Below are 26,327 nucleotides of genomic sequence, written 5' to 3'. Positions count from 1 at the left end.
CAGCAGGAACTCAGAGATGCACTAAGATTTCTGTATAAGACATCTGTGATACGAGATAAGAAATGCACCTCCTCCACCTGTGAAAATTCCAGAAATCACGTAATCTGTCTGCAAGGGAATCAGAATAGAAACTGAAAATGGGATCTTAGCTTTTTGTCAAAACATAGCAAGGTTGAGTTGCTCCAGTGGGTTGGTAAGAAGGTGCTGACTAAATCAGTTTCTGTTCATTCTTCAGGCACGGTTTCGTGTCCTGTCCCAAAGAATTTCAAGAGCTGTTCTAGATTTGCAGCTAGGCATCCATGGATGCATTTTTGTGGCAGGGCAGAAAAGCAGATTTATTCTTTCCCACCCAGTTTTCTGGTGACACTCCAGCTTATTGGATGTGTGCAATGTGGAAAAGATTAATTAACCACATACAGTGTAGCTGAATTAACTTCTGTGCATAACATGGAGGTCACAGGAACCTTGGTTCTTGAAATTCTGTCTCTGAATCTGTTTAAATTCCTAATGTAAACACCCTCTTGCTAGTATGGTAGTACAACTGATTTTTTCCTGTTGATTTCTTGTTTTCTTCTTGGTTTTGGCCTTTAAAAAATGCAAAGGAAAATTGAGAGAGAGTTGAAAAATCAAATCCAACAAAAACCCATTCTTGACAGCCGGTGGATTTTTACACATAATCTTTTAATATGCCTCTGTGTCTCATGGCATGGACTTCCAGTTTTAACAGCAATTTTATGTCTTATCCAACACGTAGGCAGGCACAAATGTTTTTTCACAAAATACCCTTTGTAGGATGCTTGGCAGTTTGAAACTCAATGGAAAGTTAGACTGGGGGCTGTTATCTAAGCAGTATTCAGAGCTGCATGCACCAACAGTACTGGCATTGTCCTCTGCCTCAGACTGTGAGAGTCCTGTCTTTCTCAGCTCATTAAGAAGCATCTTTTACTGCATGAAAATGTTGTTTATCAGGAAATGTGCAGCTTAAGACTTTTATGCTTAAAAATTACTTTTTCAGACTTAGCAAAGCAGCTACATCTTGTGAAACATGATGGCCACTATGTTTGCATGTCAAACATTTTGCATTTGAGATCACAGCTACTTCCTATGGCTGGTTATAAATCCCAACAATTAGCAAAGACATTATGCCCCAGGGAGCAACCTCTGTGGTTTAGTTGCTGAGTATCAAAAGTTTAGTATTATTTAATAGTCCAGATGCCTGAAATTCACACAGCCATGGCTGTTTCATTCATATAGCTGGAGGTTTGCCTCAGCACTCAGCTGGTAGCAAATTGTGAAGTCTTCCTGGACAAGCATCAGAGCAGATTTCATAGCTCCCCTGTACTGCCTGTTACCATATATTGCTCTCAAGTAGGAATCAATATGTAGAATCTAGTTACCTTCCTTGTGGTGCATAATGTGGCAAAACAGTCCTTGAGTATTGCTTTTAAGTAGAGGAAGAGGCAGACCTTTCTCTTCCCTGATGATATTTCAAATGTACCTGGGAGCAAAGCAGCCCATTGGAATTTAATAATTAGCATATGATTACCTGACAAGATACTGAAACTAGCAGTAAATGACCTGATACCTTTTTTTATTCAAAGACACTCAAGAGAAACGGGAAGATTTTCATGTAACTTTCTGGGCAGGATTATAGTTCCCAAGCCCTTCCCTGAGGCTTATGAATCTTGGACAGCTGAGATTTTCCTATGTTGTTTTTTACAAAGGTTCATACAAACATCAAGTGTTTTTCATTTAAAGTTCTGCCAGCTGCCTATGAATTTTTAGTTGCTTGAATACAAGGCCAGGGTTACATGGCTGGTGTTTTATTGTTCGTTTAGCTCAAGTGGAAGATGGCTTAACCATATTAATCAAACATTCCAAACATATTTACCATCAGCCTGAGGTCAGTTTTAGCCCAGAAATATTTCTTGGAAAAGTTCTGAGACATGATCTTAAAATGGAAACTCTCATACTTAATGGTAGCATTTATCACAGATCTTAATTTCTGTATTTATTGTAAAAATCTATGGCAAACTATATTCACTGCATATTCTATCTAATTATGCTGTCCTTTACTATCAGATGAGCATTTTCATTACACGATTCACACTTTTTTTTAGGTTGAAACTAATTTATATTTGAAACTTAATTTTTTCTGTTTAACAGCAACAACAGACCAGCAGGCAGCCTCATTTGAAATGGAAATGTCTCAAGCTGGTTTCAGTGCTCATTATTCACAGGTAAACAAACTGTTTGAAAATAGAAGTTCTTTTCCAAAGTAGATTTTTGGTGGTGGTGGCATGAATTTGGAATGAGTATTTCAGAATTCTTTGTACAGTCCTGTTTGCTGTTGGAAGTTTTGGAGTTTCCTGTAATCCAGGTGTTTTTTTTGTAAACTGTATGTAAAGAATGATTATAAACAATGAAATCTTAAGAGGCTAAGTACCTTCTTCACATGAACTCTAAATGTATATGCTCCCATAGCACTTTCTATCAGGAGAATAGTCCATAATATGTTAAGAAAGACAGAGAAGGGCTTTATCCAGGGCCTGTAGTGACAGGACAAGGAGCATGGTTTTAAACTGAAAGAGGGTAGTTTTAGATTGGATATAAGGACGAAATTTTTTGCAATGAGGGTGGTGAGACACTGGAACAGGTTGCCCAGAGAAGCAGTGGATGCCTCATTCCTGGAAGTGTTCCAAGTCAGGTTGGACGGGACTTTGAGCAATCTGATCTAGTGCAAGATGTCCCTGCCCGTGGCAGGGGTGTTGGACTAAATGATCTTTAAAGGTCTTTTCCAACCCAAACCATTCTATGATTCTATGAACTATAAAACTCTTCACTCCAAATATTAACGTATAAGTTGGTATTGCATTGTATTTGTGAAATATCCTGGGGTTTGTATTAGCAGGAAATAACTCCCCATGTATTTTATTTATTCTTGAAAAATCAAAAAGTATCCATTGTGATGATCTGCTCAGTGTATACAAATGGAATTAAAATTTAATGTGAGATCAAAAGAACTGGGAAGGGTTAAGATTTAAAGGTACGAAAAAGTAGCGACAGTGGAAAAGAGCACAACAGGAGAGTAACTGAACTGAACAAACACCGAGCAATCCAAGACAAACTGACATACATAGGAAAACCTTCAACATGTTTTTGTATACAGCTCAGCACATCACTGGTAAAAAAGAGAATAAAAGACCTTCAGTATGATTTATCATAAATACTTCGTTGCAGAAGTACTCTCTGCATTACATTACACATGATATTTCAGGTGATGTGTCATACCTTAGAAACAAGTATCATCCTGATGGGGAGTGTGAGGATTATTTATAAGATTATCTATTTGGTGGAGCATATTCTTGAAGTTCACAAACAACTGACCTGCTATCATCAGAACTTCACTTCAGAAGTGGGTCTTGAGTCCTTGGTGCATTGACAGACACAGGGTCTCTGGTATCTGTCTTACCTAGAAGGCTACATTCATGCCTTTACATAAGAAACGTCAGCAAACCATTTCTCGTTGACCAAAGGCTCTTGCACAATATACAAGACTCACAGATTCAGCAGAGAAAGGTTCAAGCTTCTGAAAGTTTTTCAGGGAAATGCTTTTAAGTGTTGTATTCTCTGATTAGCTTTGCTAAATCCCTTTTGTCTTTTTATTTGGCCTGTTATGGTGGGCTGAAGTTGTAGGACCTGTGTTTCATTCTGCTGCTTTTTCTGAATGCCCCCCCCCTTTTTTTTTTAAGTTGGGTGCAGGTTTTTTTTTAAGTTGGGTGCATTTTTAACAAAAAGTGGGAGATACACTATGATTGTAGGGGTTATATTATAATAGCAAAAGCAGAGCTAAATGTGTAAGTATACACAAAGCATCACCCAAATGTGAGCATCATTATGAATGAATGTCTAAAGATGGTTCACATAGAGAACAGGCTTTTTGGTTTTCTCTGCATAAGGATTGGATCATGCTTGGAGCTGTTGGAGCATATGACTGGAATGGCACAGTGCTCATGGTGAAGGACAGTGGTATTTCAACGCCAACTAATGACACTTTTCGTGACAGGCTTTCAGAAAAAAACGAACCCCTTGCAGCCTATCTAGGTAAGAGGAATAGCCCTTCTTATAACACTTTTCGACAAATGCTGCAAGACCTCTTTCAAATCTCATTCATAAAGATTATCTTACAGATTATTATTTTATGTTGTAGGAGCCTAGCAAAATTTATAATGTATAGACATGTCTACTGTATGATTTTCTTGTTCTTTCAAAAAAAAAGAAATACTACTTCTACAGTCAAAAAAATAGTCCAAACACTTACAGACCTAAGTATAGCTAGACTTTCCCCAATAGAGATGTCTAATCTGTTCAGAGAAGATTTCACAGGTTCTTCTAGTATTCTTAACAAGTCTTTCTATGCCTTGATAGTTAAAAAGTTTTATACAATATTCAGTCTAAATCTTTACTTAAAATTAAGCTGGTTTCTGTCACCCAATGGACAAGAACAATAATTTACCACCATCTTTTTATATTTATATTTTTATAATAATGTTTTGCATATTGGCAGGCTATTGTTTTCCTCTCAGCCTTTTCTACCAAAAAGCATCAGCCTTGCTCTCTCCTCTAGGTCTTGATTTCTACACCTCATGGTTCTGTTTGCAATTTTATGTCATTTAAGCCACATTTTCACTGATGGAAGAATCAACACTAGAATAATTCCATTTTTTCCCCTAAGCACACTGTTTGTCTTTGCAGAATGCCATTAGCTATTTTTTTAATATCTCAAATTTTGTAAAGTATTTTTAAATTTAGATCCTATCCTCCATAATACTTGCAACCATGTCACAGTTTTGATTCATCTGCAAATTGTTTAAGTCTTCCTTCACCCAAATGGTTAAATTGTCATTAATACAACAGAGCTAGGTTCAGAATGCCCCCAGAATCACATTTGGAAGACTCCATCAGTTTGACAGTGAGACAGTGATAACTGTTCTTTTCAACCAGCTGTTCACAAGTTGTTCATCAGTACCATCATATTCTTACACTGTGTGAGAATGGCCTGTGAACAGGTTTAATTACACAGTGGTGCTCATGACTCTGATATACATCCTTCCCTTTTAATTAATTCTGCTATTATTCTCTAGCATAAGTAGGGCTAAACATCTACTTGTAGGATAAGCCTTAAAATGGCTCTGAATCACAGCAAGCATTTCTGATGCATTCTATGCGTACTGCATCTTGACTTCTTCTCCGCTTCCTAGGATATACTGTGAATTCAGCATTGACACCTGGAGGCATACTGTACATAGCAGGAGAGCCACGATACAATCACACTGGACAAGTTATCATTTATAAAATGGAGGGAAGAGAGGTACAAGTCCTTCAGAGGTTAAATGGAGAACAAGTAAGTATGTTTTCATAATTAACATATGAGAGGAATATGGCATGAGAAATAGAAATAATGATTTCAAATGAGATCTCTACATCAGAAGAGCAAATGAGGCAAGATCTTAGGAAAGATTAGGTAGATGCTCTTGTTCAGAGACCCTTGGAAATTTTCTCTTTGAAGGTTAAACCTTCACCAGTGTCAAAGTGGTTGTAGCCATCTCTGCAGTTGCAATTATTCTCTGTCTGCTGAGTGGAAGGCATATGTCACTGGCAGGAAATGGGTGTGACAAGCAAGGTTCTGTGCAAGAGGATCAGCTGGGATAGCACGAAATATTGAATCTCTGCTTGTTATATTGAGTAGCAGCTTACTGAAAGCTGTTCCTGCATAAAAAAAACCAACATGTAATCACATCATTAAATATGGTGGTACAATATTATGCACATGACGGTTGAAAGACCTGCCTACTTGGGTCTCCGCAGGCTGCAGTATAAGCTTCTTTCAGGAGAATTCAGGTTACTTAATTTTCATTTATAGCAGATGTCTGCAACTCAGCTAATCAATCAATCCTTTTAGAGTCAATGCAAGAAAGGAGGTATTTTTAAGGTTTGAGGGATCTGGCCTACTGGAAGCATCTTCTGCGAGATGAGATGCATCTTACACTAGAAGGGACTGTTTCTCATGTTGAGTGTAAAGGCAATGCAGGGTGTCTAGCTTAGCTGTGAACTGAATGACCACACCTTGTACTCAGTCTATGAATGTATCTAGCTCTTTGTGTAGATCTTGTTCCTCTGTACTTAGTGGCAACTTGGAAATTTTGAAGACTGCCTGCACTGTGTTGTCTCAGAGCTTTTGTCCACCATTCCTACTTTTTTACCCTGACAGGCCTAAGACCATTGATTTTGCTCCTGCTATGTATTATTGTTGGGACTGAAGAGAAAACTAGCTTCCCCAAGACAGTTGTATTCTACTGCTGTCTTAAGAAGTCCTACTGCCCCTAGCAGGTAGAAGGCAGTAGAAGGCACCATTTGTACCTTTCAGACTTAGCTTGAAAGCTGAATGGACCATTCTTAAATAAAAAAAAATCTGACAACAAACCCTAAAACAGAAAAAGAGCTCCAAAGGCAAACAGACCAAAAAGATCTGCTAGGTAGCAGAGAAAATTTCTGCCTAATGGTTAATATTTGGCATTGTTGTAAGCAACCATAACTGAATAGGAAATGTTCCATGATTTTGCTGACTCTGTCTCTGATTTATACCTTATCTTTTCCTGCAGATTGGGTCATACTTTGGGGGTGTTATTACCACAATTGACATTGATAGGGACTCATTTACAGACCTTCTTCTTGTTGGAGCTCCCATGTATATGGGAACTGAGAAGGAGGAGCAAGGCAAAGTATATGTTTATGCTCTGAACAAGGTAAGGATGATTTGTATTGACCAGGAACAGAATACGTTCCTTACTGTCTTCATATCCTTATTTTTAAGAAATATGATAATTTGAGCTGGGGAAGATGACCTGTGAAAAACAGAGAAACATGATTTTGACAACTGAGAGTATAATACAGGTTAATTTTGGACAACTTTCTTTTCAAACTCTTGTTTTATCACCTTTTTTCCTAATGGAGTCCTTGTGACTTGCTTACCAACCTAAAGCTAAACCCCATATATCCAACAGCTTTTAAACGTCACAACTAGATTGAGGAATATACCAGCTACACCTCACCTTCTTAATTTGATACGTTTCTTCTTCCAATGTCTGTGCATACTTTTTCTACTTCTTTTCTTCTTTTAGTCCAGTACCAATGTGCATTGTTATAAGAGTTATCAAAATATGTCCTAGCAATGATAATCTCCTAAAATATTATTGCAAGAAAAGGACCTGACGAGACTGGATCTATTTGACAAAGAACTCTTCGAGTTTCTACATTCATGTTGCTAACAACAAATTGCTAATGAATAGGGTTGGCGAGAAAACAAGAATTCCATGTCCTCCAGTAGTGTGAGGATTTGAAATTTGTTTTTCCTGTGCTTCCTTTTAGCCATTTCCAGATAAAGGAGATGCAGCAACTGCATACTGCTGCTAATCTCTAACAAGGAATTCATGGGGCCAATCTCTTGGAAAGATTGGTTACATACCATACTGTATGTGTGTTTTTGGTCTAGGATGCACACTGTCCAGAAGAATATATATGTTAGGCTATGGAGTATGTGACTACTGAGGACAAAATTTAGTCTATGTAAGAGATATTCTGTCCTTTGTTCTGGAATAACAGCATTGCCATCTGTGTTTCATCAGAAACTTGGCTTGCTTCTCAGATTAAGAGAATGCCTTTAGAAGGACTCTTTACACTACCTTAAGAATGAATTGGTTTACTTATAATAACATCCAAATATTGTTATGATACTACACTTTCCTGTGAACCTCTTGACTTCAAGAAATATGCAGAAGCATCTAGTGGCAGAAAGAGAGGGAGTGAGAATGTCTTTCCCACCCACTGCTCAGAAAGAACATTTGAATTATAGTAACAGAATCACAGTTTTTACAGTGCACTCAATCACTAGGAATAGGATGTAATTGTTTCATTGAATCCATCAGTTTGTCTTCTGGACAGGAGCTCTTAAAAGCCTGCGTTGCTAAAATGTTTATGGAAATTCACAAACTCTAAGTCTGTTCTTTCACAGACAAAGTTTGAATATTGGATGAGTCTCGAACCTGTAAAGCAAACATGCTGTTCACCGCTAAAACAGGACACCTGCAAAGTTCTTAAGAATGAGCCTTGTGGCGCACGCTTCGGGACTGCGATTGCTGCAGTGAAGGATCTCAACCTTGATGGGTATAATGACATTGTAATAGGCTCTCCCTTAGAGGATGATCATCGGGGAGCTGTTTATATTTATCATGGCCATGGCAACACAATCAGTAAAAAATATTCGCAGGTATGAAGTAAAACTTTACAGATTGGCAGCCTCTGTAAGTGTATATGGAACAAATCCTGTTTTCCTGTGTCTTCCCAACATAGAATCAAACTGTGACTTCACCTGTCATGACGGCTTCTTTTTTAAAATGCTCTGTACTTTGGAACTCAGTGTGTTTTAACTGAATTTGACTCTAATAATGTTAGAAAATATATATGCATGTTTTTATTAGAAACCTTCTCAAATATTCTGTACAGCCAGAAAGGCAGATATTTTGCAATTCGGAAAATTTATAGTGTGTTCATTATCATAGTAACCATTTTAGGAGTATTGTAATGAAAATTTAATGTATTCAAAGAATCTAAAAGCCATCTAACTGCCAACAAATGCATCTTAAATGTTCTTATAAAATCCTTCAATATGGACTGCATAAAACTCTTAATGCTTTTCACAGCGTATTGCATCAGGTGGAGATGGTGAAAAAGTGAAATTTTTTGGGCAGTCTGTGCATGGAGAAATGGATTTAAACGATGACGGGCTGATTGATGTCACCATTGGAGGCCTTGGTGGGGCTGCCCTCTTCTGGTACGGATACTCACAGCAGCTGTTGGGCCGCAAAATAACCATTTTTCTTAGGGTACTGATATAACTTGCGTTACTGCGTGAGGATACTGGTTTCATCTCACGCTTTGACACTGGCTGTGAATCTTCATATTTTCGTGTCTCTCTGGAGGAATGAGTATAAAACTTCATAGATAAAATAAATATAGGAATGTTTTATAAACCTTGTTAGCCTAGTATGAAGACCTTGTCCTTCTAGACCACATTCAAAATAGAAACTGATTCCACTTGTGGCACTAAGTTAAAAACAAAGAAACCCAAACACTACCCCTAAGTGTTCTCTCTTTCATGTTATATTGCATATTGTCTTATTAGCAATATCAAGGACAGGTTCAAATATAAAGGGGTCATGAAGAAAACTCATTTGACTTCCTAATAAGAAAACTCTAGTTTGAGTCCCTACACAAAATCTCAGAAAAATGTAACTAAACTTTCTGGTTAACATTGAATTCATTTTCTTTACAAAAGAGCATGATTCATCTGGCATAATGAGCAATATATTTTTTTAAGGGAGAAGAGAAAAATACCAGTAAGAGAAATAAACAAGGTAACATATAATCCCTCATTTCTAAAGCACAACTAAAACTTTCTCTCTCTGGTAAGGCAATTGATAAGCCATCTCCTTCCTTTCCCTGTCCTGGTGATCCACCTAACTCACCTGCTAGGTGAGCAAGTTTGTCAGGTCTTGCTACCATCCTCAAGCTGCCAGCTTCTCCTCACTTTCATCTGGTAGTTTGTCTTTCTAAAAGTACTCTGTGTGAACACAACGAGATGCCTCTTCACTGCATTGTTTAGATCACAAACCTGAAGAAAGGTATTTTGCCAGCTAAATTTTCTGCTGGTTTAGTACACCGGCATACTCCATCTTGAGGCCAAAAGTGAACTCAATCAGAGAAAAAAAAAAACAACAGGAATGCATTGCAGGGATAGGGGTGAAGAGGAGTTAAAGTGAAACAATTCAGTAGTGAATTCAGCCTGTTTATCTACCCACAGCCTAAAAGACAGCACACTATGCTCCAGCTGGTTTATAATAATATGTTCATCTGTGGATACCCTCAAGGATGGGTCTGGGCCTTCAATCTCTTTTAAAATGGCACTGGCTCTATAGTGTTGCTGAAGTGCTTTTGGAAATATTTCCTTTCATCTCGTATCTGTTCTGAAACTAGTACAGCATTGCAGAGAAACCCTGTGACCATTTCAGTAATTTGTTGTATACTAGTACTTTGTATAGAGTGTATAATTAAATACTTGTCTAGACCATCGCATATGTCTATTTTCGTGTTGAATGTTGCACATTTTGTAAGTTCATTCTTAAGTTAAAAAAAGTTGCTGCTATTCTTTTCAAGAATACTATTTTCTTTGTGTTTTTTTTTAAGGTCTCGTGATGTGGCTGAAGTAAATGTTTCCATGCAATTTGCACCCAAGAGCATCAATATCCAACAACAGAATTGTCAGATAAATAAAAGAAAAACAATATGCATAAATGCCACAATTTGTTTTAAGACGAGACTAAAGTCGAAGGAAGATATATTTGAATCCAGTAAGTAGATCAGCACTAAGCTATGGAATCTCTACACTCTGAAAAAGCTATGCTTGCGTTTGTTTATTTCTCCACAAATGGAATGTAACTCTTCTAAATCCATTATTCAAAGTGCATTTAAGATACTGGGGGAAAAAAGAATGTGTAGAGGCAAATTGGTTCATAATATTGATCTCAACTTCCTTTGCAGGTCTGCAGTATTGGATTACTCTCGACGCACAACGACAAATATCTCGAAGCTTGTTCACAGAAAGCCATGAGAGGAAAATGCAAAAAAATATAACTATCAAAGGGTCGGAATGTATTAAACATAGCTTCTACATGTTGGCAAGTAAATCATTTAAAGTGTTTTTCTCATGTTGACATTATAATAACCCAAATGTATTCTGTTAGTTTTAAATTGGACAACAAAATCTGCATCCATAATTAATCTTAACAAGTGTACATAAAATTTGTTTACTACTTAGGATTTTTATATTTGTATATGTATATAGATATAAACTATTTACTTATATGTACAGTCTATTTAACTTTGTCTCTTTGTTTGTATCTGTCTTAAAAAAAGGCATAACAGTGGAACCGAGCAGCTAGTGTGGTTAGTAGTTTAGGTGCATTCAACCCTCAGCAGGAGTATATGAGCTGGAAGTCTAGTTTGCGTATTGGTGCAATTGCTTCTGTTAAAATATAGTAAAAAAACTCGCAAATTAGGTTCAGATAGAGAATACTTATTCACTGCAAAACAGAAATGTAATTAGCAACTGTGAGTATGTAATTGCCCGGATTGAAACTAATGTGCAGAGTGAATGGAGGTGTATAGGACAAGCTACCCATATTTAAAATGCTTAGTGACTTCACAGTTGCATCATAATGCAAAACTAATGGTAAGTGATGCCCAGAATTTGCTTGAATATGCAATATATCTCCTAACAGCAGGCCTCAGTTTGACTTCACACAAGGTGATACCGATCTTACTGATCTGTTAAGCACAACTAAAAGAGGAAAGTTTGAGTTGACTGTTCTGAGACATTCCTAAGTGAAACTGTTGGATATGCTCAGACTATGTGATGTCTTTATGATGAGATACACAAAAGATGAGATACACAAAAACATTAGTAGATATTTGTAAGGATTGGCTTGCACATTAAATGCTTTATCATCAATTGCAAGCATTCAAATGCTTCTCTAGCGAGACTGGTGACAGTGTGACTGAAAAATATTTTACCTCAGCATTGTTGGGGTTTTTTTAATGTCCTTAGATATTACAGTGAATGTCCGTAGCATCAATTTTGTTTTCTTTATGTTCTAGGATAAGCCTGATTTTCAGGACTCTGTAAAGGTTTTACTGGAGTTCAATTTTTCTGATCCAGAAAGTGGACCTGTTCTTGATAGCAACTTGCCAAATTCTATATCTGAATATGTAAGTCAGAAAGATTCTGTGTTAATAACTAAAGTATTTAAGGTAAAATTAATAGCCAACACAAAAGCTGAATAAACTGGCTGAAGAGGGAGGGTCACTGAGCCTGTCCAGAAGATGTTTGCTCTAAATGAGTCTTCAGGATTGAAAAGCTTGATTCAGTGTGCTTGGGAACCAGCCTGGGGTTTTAAAGCTGTCTAGAGTTAACCGAAGATAGAAGAGACTAGAAGCAATTTTATTGTAGTTTTTTATGTAGATAGAGCAGGGGAATGTTAGTCATATACTTTGATGGTGCTTAGCATCATTCATACTTCTACAGTTGCCTCTTTTTCTAATCTAGATGAATCACTTAGAAGGGAATGAGTAGAAAGTTTCACCTGTGCATTTTACAGGATAGTGGCACGTTTAACTGATTAATATAGATTAATATTAGAGAAGACTTCTTTGACTGTCAAACAGAAGACCTTATGTAAAATTAGATAATTAATTAAGATGCAAATATTTAATCTAAATAATAAATGTAATAAAATTGAGAATAAAAATACTATTGTTGCAGATTCCTTTCACAAAAGATTGTGGAGCCAAAAATAAATGCATTTCAGATCTTGTTCTGAATGTAAAAGCAAGCATAGCTGGAGACAGGTAACTACACTGGGTTTATTGTATGACTTGATATCTGTACAAAATTCCTATGTCAATTATAAATTCTGTAGTCTAATAAGATAATGCTGTGGCATAATTTCCAAATCAGAAACTATATAGCCTGGGCACTAAAAGAAGTTCCTCTTTATGTTAAAAACAGATTCAAAGGTTAAGATGTATAACTTTCTTACTTTGTTTTACAGCTCTTCTCCATTCATTGTAAAGTCACGCAATGATAAGTTCACCATCCAGCTTTCTGTGAAGAACAAAAAAGACAGTGCCTATAATACCAGAGTTTTGGTTCAGTATTCTCCAAATATTATTTTTGCTGGCATTGAGGTAGGAATTTTTCACATTATCACATTTATCATAGCCTATATTGACAGAGAAATCTGAATAAGCCTTTTTATTAAGCCTGAATTTTACTGCTCTGGAATCATCTCTGTTGATTGGAAGAGATTCCCTGGGAGTGCTGTCCTCGCTTATCCCTCTAAAAGAGTGTATTTATTTTGACCTGAGTGGACCCTTGCCTAGCCTCTGTTAGCTACAGACACAAGTTTCACAATGACACTTAGACAGTAAGTGCCTGCATCTTAGATGCATGTCAGCACCATGAATCATCTGTACATCTATAAAGCCAGAAATGCCTCATTAATCATCATTACAGCACCTGAGTCTCTATAGAATTCTCCTTTTGCACGTGTATAGAAAAAGCACTGTTTTGGTAGGGCAGCATAGATCAGTGCCTGCCTCATCCCTACCTCAGACAACATTTCCCAAGTAGCTGTGTTTCTGCTTGCCTCAGCAGCTGTGCTACAAATTCAGTTCAGGTGGCAAGTGTTTTCTATCAATGGTCCTGATGTTGCACATTAGGAGAAGTCAGGGATCCCTAGCACCCTTGCTGACACTGTGGCAATAATTTATGGAGTATGAATGTCACTTTTATTGCCAAGTTAGGAACACATTTACAAAGTTACACGTGAAAAATGTGTAGATATGTTGATCTGCTAGACCCCATGATCAATTTACATGATGTCCAGTTTGTAAATAACTGCTAATATTCCAAAGGCTTTCACTGGAAGGGAATAATGGCTACTAACTGATTTAGATATCCATAGGTGGAAATGTTTTGCAGAAGTCGTGGCTTCCTATTTTTATTCCAGTTCAATTAAGATTTTGAATCTTACAATGTTTTGATGATGAAAAGTGGCAGTGGTTCACCAGGTCCTTGATGCTTAGTCACAATTTAAAAAGGGTTTGCACAAGGTCATGATTTCATTTTTTTTTTTCCTTTAGGATATACAGAAAGATAGCTGTGAATCTAATCACAACATCACCTGTAAAGTGGGATATCCATTTCTAAAACCTGCAGAAGAGGTAAAAAGTCCCCCTGCATGCAAGTTCTCCTTGCTGCATGTTGCTTTAAGGACAGGGCAGTCCCTATCACCTCTGGATTTATTTTCTCTCGTGTTCACCCCAAAACCTGTCCACGTGTGTTTCCCAAACTATCTTTGATATGAACTGCACTGAGCCAGGTAGGAAAACATCAGATCTTCAGTACCTGGGCAGTCAGTGTGGTATGTGAGGAGGTAACAGTGTATATTGCCATCCTTGACTCTATCAGAAGGCAAGTGGTATGCCTGGCCAGAAGGGTCTGTCTCTAGGTGTATAGGATACTGGTTAGGATATACTGGTAAGAAATTAGATACTGTGGCTTTCCACAGGTTGGAGCCTATGACTCACTAAAGTCATACACCTATTTTGTATATAAAAGTTAGTCATTCGGTTGAGAAGAGGATAAGCTGGTACGTGGAAATGCCAACCTAGATCTGCCAAAGCCAAGCATCAAGACTTCACATCTGCTCAATGGGGAGTGAGAGGCCTTTCCAGCAAGCAGTCCACTTAAAATTGAGCTCCAGCTTGAACAGCTCCAGTGATAAGTCTGTATCTCCTGCTGGAATAGAGAGGGAGCTTTAGCTAAACTAAGCCTTGGAAAATATGCATCTAAGCCTGACTTAAATAGTTCTGATACTGAATTGGGAAATATCAAATTGCATGCAAATAAGACCAGCTGTCTTTCCTGGCAATTTCTTGTCTGTTGTCCCATCATATCAGGCGTGTGATGCAGATGCATAACAGAGGAGAGATGTCCTCTTATGCTGTCTCCCACATACACGCTACAGCTTGTATCTTGGCCTTGTAGGAATTAAGTCAGCTGTTACTTTCTTGCAGCCAGATAAGCATACCCAATGCCAGTGCTCCCTTCCCAGCTTTACTGGGTTTTTCACATTTTCCCTTCATGCATTGATTGCTAGTTTGTCTGTAGCTATAGATGCCTAAATTTAGACATTTCATTCTCTTCTTTGCATTCAGAAATCAATTAATCTCCGATTCACTGATAAGCATCTCTAATACATTCCTTTTTAAAGCATCTTCCTGGCTTTTTTTCCTTTTTTTTTTTAATATGAAGACAACTTTCTCTGGGTCACTTTGTAATAAAGATTTGTACACATTAAAGGAAAAACAGAAGTCTGGGCTGAAAAATCCGGTACAGTAACGAATAGTAAAACTTCTGCTGCTTATAAAATTACCCTTAAGTGTCAGGATATGAAGAGGGATGTGTTTGGGACGGTGTTCCCAAAACTTGTGTAGTGCCAAATTGTGACAGATTTGCCCTATATATAATATATAATTTGCCACAGATATAATGAGGAATTTTTGTGAGTAGTCATTTTATTTACATTGCAACATTTCTGTTCGGTATTCTAGGTGGTCTACTATATATGAAGTGAGATTCCAGCAGCTTTCTATAGACAGCTCGTCTCCACCGTGATTGCCAGACTTTGAAGCTTTGTTTCTTTGTCATTAGAGAAAAAAAAATGGTTTTGCTAAATTGCTGGCAAGACCAGTGGTTTCTATTAAGAATGACTTAGCTATGTATTTCTAATATATTATATAGTAAGTTTTACTGAGGCTTCTCAGCTCTGAAAATTTGAGGCTTCTGTTTAATAAGCGATAACTATTAGATTTCCTTCTTCGTTGGGACAAATTCAAAAAAGTGGATTCATTCATAGGAAAGTGCTAAAAATCCTTAGATAGAAGTAGCAGAAATTCGCTCAATGTTTCATCAGATCAAACTTTATTAGTGTGCTTTTATTTCTTTTTTTCTTTTAAACTTGTAATGTATTTCTCCAAACAGATTTCCTTCAAAATATCATTCCAATTCAATGCATCATATCTCCTGGAAAATGCTACTGTTCATGTATATGCAACAAGGTTAGTTGCAATCATTACTTGTTTACCTTCTGATTTTTTTTTTCTTTAGAAAAGGAAACAGCTTTGTGTTTTGTCGTAAAACAAGGGTGACTTTTCTGAACTGAGAAGTGGTTAAACAATCTGTAGAGCTGGCAGCTTTACAGATGTACTCAGTCCAGTAGTGGACTGAGTGAGCTAAATAAATAGCTAAATAAATGAGCTAAATAAATAGCTGTTTGTCTCTAGAGCCTGAGAGTCACAAATGAGTCATAATTTCCAGTAGTTTTACCTTTGGAAGAGGTTTATTCTCTTACAAAATTACTGCATACTTTAGCATGAATCACAGTTCATGATAAACAAAAAGGTCTGGCCTTCAAAGAGTAAGAGCATTGCAGAAGTTATCTGTGATAAAGGAACGCACTTGCCCTCAGTGTTTGCTGTCCTTGCAAAATCCAGGGATGGTATGAGTAGTGGCCCCTGCTTGGTCCAATGTCAGTCTGTAATTTTAACAAAGATGCATCTCTGAGCTGGGACCGGTGCAGGACTTAACCTTTAATTACTGGCAATAGCCTTTTGCATTTATTTTTGGGAGATAATAATTAACTGGAAATGAGTAGTGTGTTTTCATACCCAGAGCTGTAGGCATTTTAGTTTCTTAAGATCCCTTCCCATAGTGATCGTATTGCATCTGCACAATCTGATCTGAGTGACATATATTGTTTTATTTTAGTGACAGTGAAGAACCACCTGAGACCTTGAGTGACAACAGAGGACACGTTACAATTCCAGTAAAATATGAAGTAGGATTAATATTTCTAAGGTATTGATGCTTCTCTGTACTTTTATTTGCTAGGACAGTAAATAGCAGGTGTTCAAAGAGAATATAGTATTGTTTGTTTGTTGAGTTGTACTCAGTATCTACAGATTTCAGCTTCAGGGCTCATGAACAGGAAGCACAGGCTTCATTGAAACAAGCAGTTACATGAAATAATGGAGCCGTTATTGTCCCTATCTTGCTCTATTTCCATTTTATCTATTTAAATTTGATCTGCAGTTTACAAGTACAACGGCAGCTTTTGTTGATTCTTGTACTTTGCTCTATTCATTCAAAGGTGTTTCAGGTACATAAGAAAGCAAACACTTCCAGCTTCCTGGTGTTCATGAGTTTGTATCACTATAATATTGCATGGTGCGGTGTTTGATTTCCAGCTTCAAAAATTAGCCTTAATTTTAGATTCGTGGGCGGGGGGAGTTTATCAATTCAGATATAACTTTAATGCAGGTCTTAGAGTACACTTTATTTTCTGAAATAACTAATAGTTAAATTCCATCCCTGACAAACATCATAAACTTTATCAGTAGACTATATTGCATGGTGTGCAGGTGTAAATAATTAACTCAAATTCCTTCTGGATACATTTCATTGTTCAAATCCAGCCTTTTGTTGTCCCATAGAGAATAAGGTTGAATCTAGAACTTGCTGGTTTTGTTCTCTTTTTACTTGGTTCTGTCTTTTATAGACCCTGTGTGTTTCACACAGCGATACACAGAATAAGGGACTGCACAGCTAGAACAACAACAGCAAAATCAGGCCCTGATATATTATTTTTTGGAACAATATTTGCTCATTTTGTAGTTTTATCTGAACAAAACATCTAAAATGTACATAATAAAAAGTGAGTACGACTCAGAAAATGGATGAGTTAAACTTCAGTGGAAGTGGCATTGCACTGTTGTTAATTGCAAGACTAGTCCTGGAGGATTCATGAAGTAATGAAAAGACCTATATTATTAACTGCTAGTGTTTTAATAAAGTTTGTGTGCTTATTGGGGATTTTTGTTTCTTTTTTTAATTCACAGTGTTTTCAAGGAGCACCATGTTATAATTGCAGCAAATGATACCGTCCCTACTGCTATTAACACAACTGAACAGATTGGGGATGAAGTTACTCTGCATTATAAGGTAAGAAAAAATTAAAACCTTATGATATATGTACTGGCTTCATCTTTTTTTTCATTTGGTTTGAGTCACTTAATGTGGTAGCCTTTTACTTAAACAGCAGCTATGCAATATGTTAAACCTTCTACATGGGTGTTTTATGTTTAATACCTTTTTCTTGCTTGATTGCTTCAGAATAAGTTGAGTCAGAAGTTCCCAGAGTGGCCTATCCCTGCAGGGTAGTTCTGGTGAGGTTCACAGCTCTACCCTCAGCAGGGGAAGGAGAGCATGCCCTGGTAAATGAGAACTTCACCTACATTCCTTGCAGTTTAGAACAGATATTTCCAAAATCCAGTCAGCTCTGAAAAAGGCAAATGCCATGCTCCAGGAATGTTGTCTTCCTTCCTTGAAGCCCAGCTCAAGTTGCAGTAGGACTGAATTTAGCTATCTTGAGAGCACCCTTGTTTCCCAGTATCAAATCCAAAGCTGAACAAGGGTCCCATATACAAAGGATAAAAGTCTCTGAATCAACTTCTGTCTGTAAAAAATGGGCCATGGGAAAATTCTTATTCTCACTAAATAGCAATGGCAAATTTTTTTTTTACTCAGCTACTTTTTTAGTCTAAAAGTTCAAATCCAGTAATCTTGAAGATTTTTGTGGATATTTAAGACATTATTCATCTCCTTTCAAAACCTTTGCTTTCTGAATGTAATGCAGAGCATACCATTTATGCTCTTGTAAGCAAAACTCATCTCTGCAAGCAGCTTATCACAAATGAGTAGTCAGAAGATGAAAGTCAAACAGGTTCTTGAGTATTTATTAAGCTCATCCACTTCAGAGACGGGATCGCCAGTTCCCCTGCCAGCAGTTCCACCTAGGCATTTTCTCCATCTTTGGCCACAGCAGCCCCTTTCAGAAGGAGCAGCAGCTTACAGATATGTCCTGTGATCTTCTCAGGGAGAACAGGGGAGGGGAGCAGGTGAGCAGGAGGGCTGTTGCCTTAGCACACCTGAGGAGGGACCGGCAGGAGCCACCGGTGGCTCCTTTCCCATGTAAAAGCATTTTGGGGGATTTATTATAAAGTGAAATGAAATGACGTTAGGTAGAAGTCCCAGATAATAACAGAATGCAGTAAACAAGATGACAAGAAGGAATTTATGTCAAAATGGCCCCCTTCATCCTGTTCATTTGATTTCCTTCAATAGACCACTGTGTTACCAAAGACCACAGAAGAATGTGTCTGCTAATTCACAACAGGCTGTTCTCGGGGGGGAAAAAGTAAGGGTTCATCGCACCACTTTTGCATAACTGACTGTGAAGAAATGAAAAACACAGGAAAGAAAAAAATCACAATCAAATACCAAGAAAATAAGCAAAGTACTTATCAAAACATTTTTTTTCTTTTTTTTTATAGATTGAAAAAGGTGAACACTTTCCAATGCCAAACCTCACACTGCAGATTTTATTTCCCAATGTAACAGCAGCCAAGAACACTCTTCTCTACCTTACTGCATTGTCACATTCCCAAGTAAGCTAGGAATTTGTATTTTTATGATTAATTTAAATTTGAAATTTTTGTTGTAAGGAACCACAAAATGCAAACATTTAGGATTATGTCTTGCTTTGAGGTAGATATTGCTTTTAGTCTAAAAACAAGATGCTGGCATGTTAAGAGTATGTACAGATGTGCATAAGAAGACAGAGACCTAAATTTTGTTAAAAGGAAACAAATAAATTTAAAATGGTGTTGAACAATAACTGGACTATAACAAGGTGAATTCGATATATTGCCAAGTGATGAGAGGTGCAGACTGAGACATGAGTGACAGGAGTTTCTTTCTTAATTTTCCCTACTGAGCCTCAGGTTATCTCCATTGTCAGCAGTGCATATTGCAAATACTCTAGTCCTGCTGTGTGCATCTAGAGCTCAATCTCCTGTTCAGTCCTCTTCTTTCTGTTACTGAAATTAGCCTTCCTGCACGTCTGCTCTCCAGCACTAGCAGTCCTCTGGCTTCTTCCTTTTCTGCGGCACTGAGACATCTTGAAGGGGATGGTAGGTCATAACTTTCAAATGCTTTTCACTGCAGCCCTCATTTGAGTTTTTCCATTTTAATTCTCCAGAGCAGCTGGAGGAGATCACAATTCCAGCAAGTCCCATGATTCCAGATCTGTAGATATTAAAAATTAGGACTATATCAATAACTGGATGTCTGAAAACTCCAAATATCACTAATTGGTGACCTAAACCTCTTTTTTTTTTTTTTTTTAATCTTTCCCTCAGACACACACAGACTTGTAGACCTCTCTCCAAATATTTCACTTCTTTTTGAGATGTTGCACCACTGAAAAATAAACCAAATGGCCTAAATGAAAGTTCAGGGTTCACTTTAAAACAAACAAAAAAAAAATCCAAAACCCCCAAAGTATTTCATGTGTAGAATACAAAAAAAAAAGTGTCTGTTTTTAAACTCCTTCCCTCATTACTTTCATTCCCCAGCAATCACCACATTTGACCCAAGTTTATGTGGAAACTGAACAAGTCTGTGCTTTTACTGTGGGCATAACTCAGCTATTGCCACCTACACCCTCGTGATAGTCGTGTGCCGAAGTGCACTGCAGGGGACTTGCAATCATGCTGGCAATCTGAAAGTGAATGACCCAACTGAAAAAAACAAATTCCTCTGCACTGAAGACACTCCAGCTGCCTTTGAAGGAGCCGTGGAGGTCTAGCATTGCTCCAGCACCCGCTTCCCCTCCCTGGGCGCTGCAATGGGGGCTCCTGAATCCTGCACTTAATCTGCCTGTCTGCTTGCTAAGGCAGAACCTCTGTGTATTCCCGTGCAAAAGCTATCTGCATGAACCAACACTTGTTGGTTCATGTAGTGGTCATCTTGCAGGATAGTTGTGTTTGCTTCTACAGATGTTTAAGTAGCTGGATAGAGTTTCGGTTAAATTCTCTCATAAAAAGCTCATTTGTTGTTTGAATAATGATACTTCAATACCCATACCATCTGAATTTCCTGTTCTTCACTCTTGCAATATGCCATTTTATTGCATTTAGCAATTAGTAAGTATTATTCATATTGTTAAGTATTATTAATGTTGGCTTGTTTCCAGAACATTTTTTGGTAATAGATTGGATATTCAGGCAACAAGAATAATCTTTGTATTTCTGCTAACAGAATGCCATCTGCCAAACTAGTTACCCTGTAGATCCCTTAAAGATCAGCACTGGGAAACCATTTGTGTTGCCAAAAATAAAAGAACCTACAAAGGATACAATTATGGTAAGCCTACATATAGTATATATATTCATCCCAGGTATTAACCCAGATCTTTGAGCTGAGTACTTGTGCAATAAATGTATAAAAGCTTCTCTCAGACTGTATCCTTTGGAAACTCAGTTTGTCTTAATAGCCTGAAAAACTGTCTTTATGTAGAGTAGCTATAATTTTTATTTGGCTACAAAACTGTATATGGAACTGAATTTGGGGTTGGTTGTTTGGTTTTTTTTAATTTAGCAAAAATGTCAATAACAATAGCACATTTGGCAGCTGAGTAAATCTTCAGAATCTATATTCCCATTGTAATTAATAAATAGTAATATTTTAAAAGCTGGTCATCTCCCTTGCAACTTTTTTTAGACATCCAGTTGAAAATACTTTGAAACGCTAGCACTCTGATCTGACAGATTTTCCATGCAACTGGCAGAAAAGTAATTGATGACCCCATTTGGAAAGGGTTAGCATCTCATATTTAGATGGAAGAGTTGCAAAGTAATTTTGCTGCTGTAGTTATGTTGGCATGTCGGGGAGAAAACCTTCTCAGCATAGAGGTACAAGTTGAATTTCTGGAGCAAATGAAACTATGCCATGAGAAGAGTATTTTGCCATGCTTATCTTAGTCCTTCACAGAGGTAATAAAGGTTTAGCCTACGCAAATGATTCCAAAATGTTGAACATAATTCTGCTGCCCTCCTAGCTAGCAAGTGCTACTGGGGTGTAAAGATACTTAAACTTTCATACACACATGCTGCCCTGCTTGAAAGATTCATGCATCCCAGGATTTGAAAGAATCAAGAAACACTGCAGAGAAGCCATAGCTGTATTGGCAGAAAAGCATTTGCTGTTACAAGCTGTGTCTCCTTTAGACGTTCTACTGATGCCTTTTGCTGCATACCTACAGTAATGGAGCTTCCTCAAGGCTAAGCAAGCCTGCAACACCAGAGTCTATTCTACCACAGCATTAATATCTCAAATTGTTTTATATACTGCAGAGTCATTTCTGCACAGAAAGCCCCGGTAATTAATATCAGTTTAGTATTGGTGTCATAGCAAGTCTGATGATCTGTATATATAGTAGTTTACATGTTTTTATTTTAGTAATGTGAAAAGTCTCTTCCTATTAATTCATGCTGGTGACTTTTAAACAGGACTGTGATACATACAGCTGTGCATCTATTAATTGTGCCCTGGTCCCATCTGACATATATCAAGTGAATGTTTCATTAAGAGTATGGAAACCTACCATCATAAAAGTAAGTAAATCCCATTTGTATTCAGAATACCCTTGTGTTTTAGAAACTTAAGCCAATGTTTCTAATGCCTATTAAGATTACACATTGCATTTTCTTAATTCTCAACAGTCCCGTAGTATTTGAAATAATTTCTCTTGCTATTTTAAAATTTCTTTAGAACTAAGTTACATGCATTTTACTATCCTTAAATTAAGTACTTGGAACTTAGGAGGAATCCTGCAGAACTTGCAGGAGGGACTGCAAGATGAGGACTGCAGGAGCAAAGTCCCTCCCACTGTAAGAGAAGATCAAGTTCAAGACCACCTGAGGAACCTGAACATACACAAGACTATGGGACCTGATGCATGGGAAAAGATGCATCCAAAGAGTCCTGAGGAAATTGGCTGATGTAGTTGCCAAGCCAAAGTGTCATGAGAAAATTGGCTGATGGAGTCGCCAAGCCCCTCTCTGTGATATTTGAAGAGTCATGGCAGTCAGGTGAAGTCCCCAGTGACTGGAAAAATGGAACTATTGCACCCATTTTTAAAAAGGGTAGAAAGGAGGGCCCTAGGAACTACTGACCTGTCAGCCTTACCTTTGTGCCTGGGAAGATCACAGTAGACAATGGAAGAGCTATGGATGTCATCTGTCTGGGCTTCTGTAAGGCCTTTGACACAGTTCCCCACAACATAGTTCTCTCTACATTGGAGAGAGATAGATTTGATGGGTCGACTGTAGGGTGGATGAGGAATTGGTTGGATGGTCACATACAGACCATAGTGGTCAGTGGATCAATGTCCAGATGGACATCGGTGACAAGTGGTGTCCCTCAGGGGTCTGTACTGGGACCAGTACTCTTTAATATCTTCATCGATGACATAGACAGTGGGATCGAGTGCACCCTCAGCAAGTTTGCAGACGACACCAAGCTAAATGATGCGGTTGACACGCCTGAGGGACAGAATGCCATCCAGAGGGACCTGGACAAGCTTGAGGAATGGGCCCATGTGAACCTCATGACGTTCAACAAGGCCAAGGGCAGGGTCCTGCACCTGGGTCAGGGCAACCTGCAGTATCAGTACAGGCTGGGGGATGAAGTGATTGAGAGCAGCCCTGCCCAGAAGGACTTGGGGGTACTGGTGGATGAAAAGCTGGACCTGAGCCAGCAATGTGCGCTCACAGCCCAGAAGGACAACCACATCCTGGGCCACATTTAAAGAAGCGTGGCCAGCAGGTCAAGGGAGGTGATTCTGCCCCTCTACTCCGCCCTGCTGAGACCCCACCTGGAGTCCTGTGTCCGGCTCTGGAGCCCTCAGCACAGGAAAGACATGGACCTGTTGGAGCAGGTCCAGAGGAGGGCCACCAAAATGATCAGAGGGATGGAACACCTCGCCTATGAGGACAGGCTGAGAGAGTTGGGGTTGTTCAGCCTGGAGAAAAGGAGGCTCCGGGGACACCTTGCTGCAGCTTTCCAGTACTTAAAAGGGGCCTATAGAAAAGATGGGACAGACTTTTTAGCAGGGCGTGTAGCAACAGGACAAGGGGCAATGGTTTTAAACTAAAAGAAGGTAGATTTAGACCAGACATAAGGAAGAAATTTTTCACGTTGAGGGTGTTGAAACACTGTCGCAGGTTGCCCAGAGAGGTGGTAGATGCCCCATCCCTGGCAATATTGAAAGTCAGGTTGGACGGGGCTCTGAGCAATCTGATCTAGTTGAAGATGTCCCTGCTGCTTGCAGGGGGGTTGGACTAGATGACCTTTAAAGGTCTCTTTCAACCCAAACTGTTCTATGATTTCAAAGCATGGTGAGAAGACACCCTTTACTTATTTTGTATTGATGGTCCTTTTTTTAATAGTTACTTATGAATACACAAATTCTAATTCAGCAGATGTAAGGAGGTGTACATATAAGTATATAATTTTTAAATAAGTTTTAATCTGAAAAGTTTTTTAGAGTTTAGAAAGGATTTTTTGATCAAAAAAAGCAGAGGAGAGAGAGACTACCTCAGAGCACACCCCTATTGTCTGAAGGTTACAACAATGACCAGGCTGTGGTCCATTTTGCTCAGTTGATAAATTTCTGATACTGAGTCCCTGTTTTCTGACTTTGTTGTTCCTGGAAGATAACAGGACAGGAGAGGAGATACAGCAGAATTTTAGAAAGCCTGAATCTGTCCCTGTGGCCACAGTAGTATTCCAGGGTTAATTAGTATTTCTTTGAAATATCTGCTCTTTACTCTTTCAAAGCTGTATTGCTGTCTTGCAAACAGTGATGTGTGTACTGAAGATGACACACATGAGCAGCTTCACTGACTTTCACATTTTTCAGTATTTCCCAGAACTTCAGGATTCTTTCACCCTTCTCATTTCTACAAAGCTTTCTACTTCAACATACCTAGTTGTAAATCATAGCCACTTCTCTCTTCTTCCAGGCAAGTATTCACAGCTTAACCCTCATTGTGAAAGCATTACTTAGGAGTGAGAACTCATCACTGATTTTGAGAAATGACCATCAAAAACTGGAGGTAAGAACATGATAGTTCATGAATTTACTCCTCATAGTATTTATTGTGCTACTGAATCATTCTTTCTCATTCATTACTAGTGATTGTTACATGTTGTAATGTATTATCCTACTCTAAATAAAAGTGATTTCATACTATAGTAGAAATGTCAGAATTAGTCAGATGATGAGACCAAAATCCCATTACCTAGCAATGTACCTGGATGAGAACAAGTACTCTCTGAAGTATTTCTGCCAGCTCCAGTATAAATGTTGTGGGCATCTGTGTAAATTAAAAGTATAATTAAAATCCTTTTAAGGAATCAATAGTATTTTACAAATTGTCCTGGGTCATTTAGAAGTGATCTTACTTCACACATTGTTTTTTCTTTATTATTTATTTATTTATTGTTTCTTTCCACTTTATTACCCAGGATATATATTTGAAACAGGATCTTTTATTTTTCAGAAGTTCCCTGTCATTTTCTCAGCTAAGAAAGCATATAAAATTATCGTAGTCGTGTCAAGTATAAAGAGAAATGTCTTTAATTTTGTTAGATTTGTTATTTATCCTTTAATATTCTTTATTCTAAGATGTTTACAGTGGTTAATCCATTCTGTGATAACGTGTACATTCTGGAGCTTATTTACTATAAAGTACATTTTTAAGCAGAAGCCTTATTGTATGTTGTTATTGTTAATACCCTCAAAATTTAGAGCAAAGTAATATTCAGTGTAAATTCCATCTTGCGCAAATAATTTTTGGAAATACAAACATCACAGGTCAACTATTAGCTGGTATTGTATCCAGGAATTTCTTTCAAGTGATAGATTAAAATTCATTCCAGGAGTGAAAACATAGCTGAGATGTTTACAGATATCCAGAGCTGCCTTTACCAACCAAGGAATCTCAGAATGAACTTTTTTTAAGACATAATTTCAAGTGGAATGTTTAGTGTTCAGCTCTTCAATGCTTTTTTGAACTATAAAGTTGTGTCTTTAATGAATTCTTAAATTAAAATAATTCAAACTCCTATATGGTCATGTTTATTTAAATGTGAATATTCCTTATTTCAGTTTGGTTTACACAAGATATGCCTGGTTTAAAAGCAAATTAGTATCTGCGCAGCCTTTTACACTTATTTTATTTAATTTTTTTAGAAGCTTGTTAATCACTGCTACCTTTCAGGGAGGCAGGCATTGAGTGATGGGTATACTAAAGAAACTCCCTAACACACACTCCAGCTACTCATGATTTTGGTCCTGTATCCTTTATAACAATGACTGCTGACTTACAGCAGGGCCAGCTCTCATGAAATGAATGCGCTTACAAAGTGCAAGGTATTATGTAAGTATAGGGTTTCATGTTGGAGATCATTTTCTCAATTCACTCCTACAAATTGCTGTATGAATGTAGTGGCAGCCTGTAAAATCACTGCATACTGATAAAAGTCATGCTGCTGTGTTGGTATTTTAGAGGGACAAGTTATTTATTGCTTACGTTCTGAACACTTTGCAGACCATGATTAAGATTTCCAAAGAACTCCCACCGGGTACAGTCCCCTTATGGGTTATCCTCCTGAGTATCTT

General features: G+C 37.8%; 1 protein-coding gene across 1 annotated transcript in view; it reads left to right on the top strand.

Annotated features, from left to right (window-relative positions):
* ITGA1 (integrin, alpha 1) overlaps window positions 1-26,322 on the top strand; it is a gene marked incomplete at its 3' end in the record, with an annotated part of 42,951 nt that extends 16,629 nt beyond the window's left edge. The window contains exons 9-28 of the mRNA XM_010283287.1: window positions 2,167-2,240; window positions 3,960-4,104; window positions 5,262-5,404; window positions 6,663-6,806; window positions 8,072-8,326; window positions 8,760-8,890; window positions 10,303-10,466; window positions 10,657-10,793; window positions 11,773-11,883; window positions 12,437-12,522; window positions 12,726-12,861; window positions 13,819-13,899; window positions 15,722-15,798; window positions 16,508-16,597; window positions 17,638-17,740; window positions 19,132-19,245; window positions 20,900-21,004; window positions 22,150-22,254; window positions 24,667-24,759; window positions 26,257-26,322. Coding sequence (XP_010281589.1) covers window positions 2,167-2,240; window positions 3,960-4,104; window positions 5,262-5,404; window positions 6,663-6,806; window positions 8,072-8,326; window positions 8,760-8,890; window positions 10,303-10,466; window positions 10,657-10,793; window positions 11,773-11,883; window positions 12,437-12,522; window positions 12,726-12,861; window positions 13,819-13,899; window positions 15,722-15,798; window positions 16,508-16,597; window positions 17,638-17,740; window positions 19,132-19,245; window positions 20,900-21,004; window positions 22,150-22,254; window positions 24,667-24,759; window positions 26,257-26,322 — 2,360 coding nt within the window. The remainder of the gene's footprint in view (window positions 1-2,166; window positions 2,241-3,959; window positions 4,105-5,261; window positions 5,405-6,662; window positions 6,807-8,071; window positions 8,327-8,759; window positions 8,891-10,302; window positions 10,467-10,656; window positions 10,794-11,772; window positions 11,884-12,436; window positions 12,523-12,725; window positions 12,862-13,818; window positions 13,900-15,721; window positions 15,799-16,507; window positions 16,598-17,637; window positions 17,741-19,131; window positions 19,246-20,899; window positions 21,005-22,149; window positions 22,255-24,666; window positions 24,760-26,256) is intronic.
* Window positions 26,323-26,327: the final 5 nt, after the last annotated feature.

This window comes from Phaethon lepturus, unplaced genomic scaffold, assembly GCF_000687285.1.
Source record: "Phaethon lepturus isolate BGI_N335 unplaced genomic scaffold, ASM68728v1 scaffold15353, whole genome shotgun sequence".
Classification (NCBI taxonomy): Eukaryota; Metazoa; Chordata; class Aves; order Phaethontiformes; family Phaethontidae; genus Phaethon; species Phaethon lepturus.
Note: the sequence above shows the minus strand (reverse complement) of the source record. Positions and strands in the feature narration are given on the sequence as shown.